At 45.2% G+C, this 6,000-nt stretch overlaps 2 protein-coding genes across 2 annotated transcripts in view; both read right to left on the minus strand.

The window, feature by feature from the left end:
* The window catches only part of LOC109577361 (olfactory receptor 2H1-like), a 28,334-nt gene extending 22,729 nt beyond the window's left edge, over nucleotides 1-5,605 (minus strand). Inside the window, exon 1 of the mRNA XM_019986276.2 lies at nucleotides 5,469-5,605. The gene's annotated coding sequence lies outside the window, so the exon portion shown is untranslated. The remainder of the gene's footprint in view (nucleotides 1-5,468) is intronic.
* Nucleotides 2,946-5,472, minus strand: LOC109577363 (olfactory receptor 2H1). Its single transcript, XM_019986277.2, has one exon. It carries the CDS (start codon nucleotides 5,390-5,392, stop codon nucleotides 4,454-4,456), a length of 939 nt encoding a protein of 312 aa, XP_019841836.2. The 5' UTR covers nucleotides 5,393-5,472; the 3' UTR covers nucleotides 2,946-4,453.
* Nucleotides 5,606-6,000: the final 395 nt, after the last annotated feature.

A 6,000-nucleotide genomic window follows, 5' to 3' on the forward strand; every position in this document is an offset into this window, starting at 1 on the left:
GTGGAGAAATAACTCCAGAAAGAATGAAGGGATGGAGCAAAAGCAAAAAGAATACCCAGCTGTGGATGTGTCTGGTGATAGAAGCAAGGTCTGATGCTGTAAAGAGCAATATTGCATAGGAACCTGGAATGTCAGGTCCATGAATCAAGGCAAATTGGAAGTGGTCAAACAGGAGATGGCAAGAGTGAATGTCGACATTCTAGGAATCAGCGAACTGAAGTGGACTGGAATGGGTGAATTTAACTCAGATGACCATTATATCTACTACTGCAGGCAGGAATCCCTCAGAAGAAATGGAGTAGCCATCATGGTCAACAAAAGAGTCAGAAATGCAGTACTTGGATGCAATCTCAAAAATGACAGAATGATCTCTGTTTGTTTCCAAGGCAAACCATTCAATATCACAGTAATCCAAGTCTATGCCCCAACCAGGAATGCTGAAGAAGCTGAAGTTGAACGGTTCTATGAAGACCTACAAGACCTTTTAGAACTAACACCCAAAAAAGATGTCCTTTTCATTATAGGGGACTGGAATGCAAAAGTAGGAAGTCAAGAAACACCTGGAGTATCAGGAAAATTTGGCCTTGGAGTACGGAATGAAGCAGGGCAAAGACTGATAGAGTTTTGCCAAGAAAATGCACTGGTCATAACAAACACCCTCTTCCAACAATACAAGAGAAGACTCTATACATGGACATCACCAGATGGTCAACACTGAAATCAGATTGATTATATTCTTTGCAGCCAAAGATGGAGAAGCTCTATAGAGTCAGCAAAAACAAGACCAGGAGCTGACTGTGGCTCAGACCATGAACTCCTTATTGCCAAATTCAGACTGAAATTGAAGAAAGTAGGGAAAACCACTAGACCATTCAGGTATGACCTAAATCAAATCCCTTATGATTATACAGTGGAAGTGAGAAATAGATTTAAGGGCCTAGATCTGATAGATAGAGTGCATGATGAACTATGGGATGAGGTTCGTGACATTGTACAGGAGACAGGGATCAAGACCACCCCCATGGAAAAGAAATGCAAAAAAGCAAAATGGCTGTCTGGGGAGGCCTTACAAATAGCTGTGAAAAGAAGAGAAGTGAAAAGCAAAGGAGAAAAGGAAAGATACAAACATCTGAATGCAGAGTTCCAAAGAATAGCAAGAAGAGATAAGAAAGCCTTCTTCAGTGATCATTGCAAAGAAATAGAGGAAAACAACAGAATGGGAAACACTAGAGATCTCTTCAAGAAAATCAGCGATAGCAAAGGAACATTTCATGCAAAGATGAGCTCGATAAAGGACAGAAATGGTATGGACCTAACAGAAGCAGAAGATATGAAGAAGAGGTGGCAAGAATACACAGAAGAACTGTACAAAAAAGATCTTCATAACCCAGATAATCACGATGGTGTGATCACTGACCTAGAGCCAGACATCCTGGAATGTGAAGTCAAGTGGGCCTTAGAAAGCATCACTACAAACAAAGCTAGTGGAGGTGATAGAATTCCAGTTGAGCTATTCCAAATCCTGAAAGATGATGCTATGAAAGTGCTGCGCTCAATATGCCAGCAAATTTGGAAAACTCAGCAGTGGCCACAGGGCTGGAAAAGGTCAGTTTTCATTCCAATTCCAAAGAAAGGCAATGCCAAAGAATGCTCAAACTACCGCACAATTGCACTCATCTCACACCCTAGTAAAGTAATGCTCAAAATTCTCCAGGCCAGGCTTCAGCAAAACATGAACCGTGAACTTCCTGATGTTCAAGCTGGTTTTAGCAACGGCAGAAGAACCAGAGACAAAATTGCCAACATCCACTGGATCATGGAAAAAGCAAGAGAGTTCCAGAAAAACATCTATTTCTGCTTTATTGACTATGCCAAAGCCTTTGACTGTGTGGATCACAATAAACTGTGGAAAATTCTGAAAGAGATGGGAATACCAGACCACCTGACCTGCCTCTTGAGAAACCTATATGCAGGTCAGGAAGCAACAGTTAGAACTGGACATGGAAGAACGACGGGTTCCAAATAGGAAAAGGAGTTCGTCAGGGCTGTATATTGTCACCCTGTTTATTTAACTTATATGCAGAGTACATCATGAGAAACACTGGACTGGAAGAAGCACAAGCTGGCATCAAGATTGCTGGGAGAAATATCAATAACCTCAGATATGCAGATGACACCACCCTTATGGCAGAAAGTGAAGAGGAACTAAAAAGCCTCCTGATGAAAGTGAAAGAGTAGAGTGAAAAAGTTGGCTTAAAGCTCAACATTCAGAAAATGAAGATCATGGCATCTGGTCCCATCACTTCATGGGAAATAGATGGGGAAACAGGGGAAACAGTGTCAGATTTTTTTTTTTCTGGGCTCCAAAATCACTGCAGATGGTGACTCCAGCCATGAAATTAAAAGACGCTTACTCCTTGGAAGAAAAGTTATGACCAACCTAGATAGCATATTGAAAAGCAGAGACATTAGTTAGCCAACAAAGGTTTGTCTAGTCAAGGCTATGGTTTTTCCAGTGGTCATGTATGGATGTGAGAGTTGGACTGTGAAGAAGGCTGAGCGCCAAAGAATTGATGCTTTTGAACTGTGGTGTTGGAGAAGACTCTTGAAAGTCCCTTGGACTGCAAGGAGATCCAACCAGTCCTTTCTGAAGGAGATCAGCCCTGCGTGTTCTTTGGAAGGAATGATGCTAAAGCTGAAACTCCAGTACTTTGGCCACATCAGGGGAAGAGTTGACTCATTGGAAAAGACTCTGATGCTGGGAGGGATTGGGGGCAAGAGGAGAAGGGGACGACAGAGGATGAGACGGCTGGATGGCATCACTGACTCGATGGACGTGAGTCTGAGTGAACTCCGGGTGTTGGTGATGGACAGGGAGGCCTGGCGTGCTGCGATTCATGGGGTTGCAAAGAGTCAGACACAACTGAGCCACTGATCTGATCTGATCTTCCAAAGAAATCCCAGGACTGATCTCCTTTAGAATGGACTGGTTGGATCTCCTTGCAGTCCAAGGGACTCTCAAGAGTCTTCTCCAACACCACAGTTCAAAAGCATCAATTCTTTGGTGCTCAGCCTTATTGACAGTCCAACTCTCATATCCGTACATGACCACTGGAAAAACCATAGCCTTGACTAGATGGACCTTTGTTGGCAAAGTAATGTCTCTGCTTTTCAATATGCTATCTAGGTTGGTCATAACTTTTCTTCCAAGGAGTAAGCGTCTTTTAATTTCATGGCTGCAGTCACCATCTGCAGTGATTTTGAAGCCCCCCAAAAATAAAATCTGACACTGTTTCCCCTGTTTCCCCATCTATTTTCCATGAAGTGATGGGACCAGATGCCATGATCTTCGTTTTCTGAATGTTGAGCTTTAAGCCAACTTTTTCACTCTCCTCTTTCACTTTCAAGAGGCTTTTTAGTTCCTCTTCACTTTCTGCCGTAAGAGTGGTGTCCTCTGCATATCTGAGGTTATTGATATTTCTCCTGGCAATCTTGATTCCAGCTTGTGCTTCTTCCAGCCCAGCATTTCTCATGATGTACTCTGCATATAAGTTAAATAAGCAGGGTGACAATATACAGCCTTGACGTACTCCTTTTCCTATTTGGAACCTGTCTGTTGTTCCATGTCCAGTTCTAACTGTTGCTTCCTGACCTGCACATAGGTTTCTCAAGAGGCAGGTCAGGTGGCCTGGTATTCCCATCTCTTTCAGAATTTTCCACAGTTTATTGTGATCAAAGGCTTTGGCATAGTCAATAAAGCAGAAACAGATGTTTTTCTGTCAAAGCATCAAGATATAACAAATGAAAGACATGATTAATATATTCTGCCTGGGAGTGGAGACCTCAGGGGTTTAGTCTTTGCTTTGCTCAACTGTTGAGGCCCTGGCAACCCTGCAGAAGCCTGCAGGCCACGTGGCATCAGCTGATGGGCGCGAGTGTCACCTGAAGGACAGGCTGGTGGGGCCCTGAACACTCATAGTCCTGGGAGAACAGCTCTTGTCTACCTGTCCTCCAGGCTGCATGCTTCCTCCAGGCCCTGTTCCCTGCATTCAGGGGCTGTTCTCTTCCTTCTAGAAAGTATGGGAAAAGTACATGGGGGGGCGGGTCCCAGGGAAGGCCTGCCATCAGGGAAGGCCTAAGCATCACGATGCTTACTCCTGCCTACACATAGACCCCAAACTTCTCCTTGTTTTCACTCATACCAAAGCTCTTTGAAGTTCTCTCTATTCTTTTTTTTTTTTTTAAACTCTGTTTCCCCTTTCCAACATACATGTCTCCTGTAACACACACACACACACACAGACACACACACAGACACACACACACGCATACACTGTGACTCACCGTAGCGGATTGGATAGGTATAGGGAAAGCTGTAGACTGGAGAGGTCAAACTTGTCCAAAAAAGAATAAAGAATATCCTCTCAATGAAGGCACATCAAACAGCTTACCTTTAGTTCTCCCTGGAGTCCTTGTCTTTCCCCAGCAACCTCCTGAGCGCCCCCTTTACCTCCTTGTTCCTCAGGCTGTATATGAGGGGATTAAGTAAAGGAGTGCCCACTGCATAGAAGAGACCAAAGAACTTGCCTCTCTTCTGGGCATAAGGATTTTTGGGCTGGAGGTAGACAGCAATGACTAAACTGTAGAATAAGGTGATCACAATGAGATGGGAAGAGCAGGTCCCCAGAGCCTTCCTCCATGCTATGGCCGAGTTAATCCTCAGCACTGCCCGGGCAATGGCACCGTAAGAGATAAGGATGAGGGTAAGTGGCATGACCAAGAAGATGAAACTGGACACAGCTAACTGGATTTCATTGTAGGTGGTGTCTCCACAGGACAGTTGAATTAGAGAAGGGACCTCACACACAAAGTCATCTATCTGCCGATGTGGGCAGAAGGGCAGGCGGAGGGTCGGTGGTGTCTGGACTACCGATTGGACCAGACCCATTACCCAGGCCACGGCCGCCAGCTGCCAGCACAGGCGGGGGTGGATGATGGTGGCATAGTGGAGGGGCTGGCAGACAGCCATGTAGCGGTCAAAGGCCATCACGGTCAGGAGGACACACTCCGTGGTCCCCAGGAACAGGAAGATGAAGAGCTGGACAGAGCAGCCAAGGAAGCTGATGGTCTTCCTTGGGCCCCAGAGGTGGACCAGCATCTGCGGGACACAGCTTGTGGTGAAGCAGAGGTCCAGGAAGGAGAGGTTGGAGAGGAAAAAGTACATCGGGGAGTGGAGCCTGGGGTCCAGCATGGACAGCAGGATGATGAGTGTGTTGCCCACCAGAGTCAGGAGGTAAGAGATTGAGACAACCATGAAGAGGATTCTTTCAAGCCCTGGGTGTTCAGAGAAGCCCAGAAGGAGGAAGTCCACTGGGAAGCTGCGGTTGACCATGGCCTGTTCTTGTCCAGACCTAGAGGGATGAGGGCTGTTTGAGCTGTGTGTTCCCACCTGTCTTATAATAACTCACCTTGGGCACTTGTCAGGTCATACCAGGTGGGCATTTCTCTTCTGTCGTCACTCACTCAGCCTCTTTCCCAGCACATCGCCATCCAGCAGCTCCTTCTCTTCTCCTGCTCCTCCTGGTCAAATGTGGTCCAGTAAGAGTGAGGAAGCCGTGAATGTGCAGAAGACAGACGGAGACTCACACTGGTATCTCAGACTTACTGAGTGAAGGCAAAAGAAACTGATGTGAAATATGGAATAATTAATTAGTTTTCCTTAATTCACCAATCATTTATTGAACGCCTATTTTGTTCTGAGGACTGTGGTAGTTTTCGATATTCCCTTATGTCAGAAATCATTACCAAAGGAATCATTTTTACTGAGTTTCCTTCCTGAGAGTATCTATGCAGTACTTCCTACTTTGGATGATAAATTTTCTGGATCACTCATGTTTTATCCGCTTTACTTTCATTTGTAGGAGAGCCACCAGAGGCAGAATGTATGAATTAAGGACATTTCTTCTCTGTATGAAGTGACCCCACTATAGAGATATTAAC

The sequence above is a fragment of the Bos indicus genome, chromosome 23, assembly GCF_029378745.1.
Source record: "Bos indicus isolate NIAB-ARS_2022 breed Sahiwal x Tharparkar chromosome 23, NIAB-ARS_B.indTharparkar_mat_pri_1.0, whole genome shotgun sequence".
In the NCBI taxonomy this organism is placed as follows: Eukaryota; Metazoa; Chordata; class Mammalia; order Artiodactyla; family Bovidae; genus Bos; species Bos indicus.

Coding starts and splice junctions, on each gene's coding strand:
- LOC109577363 (XM_019986277.2), bottom strand. CDS start 5,392: ATGGTCAACCGCAGCTTCCCAGTGGACTTCCTCCTTCTGGGCTTCTCT.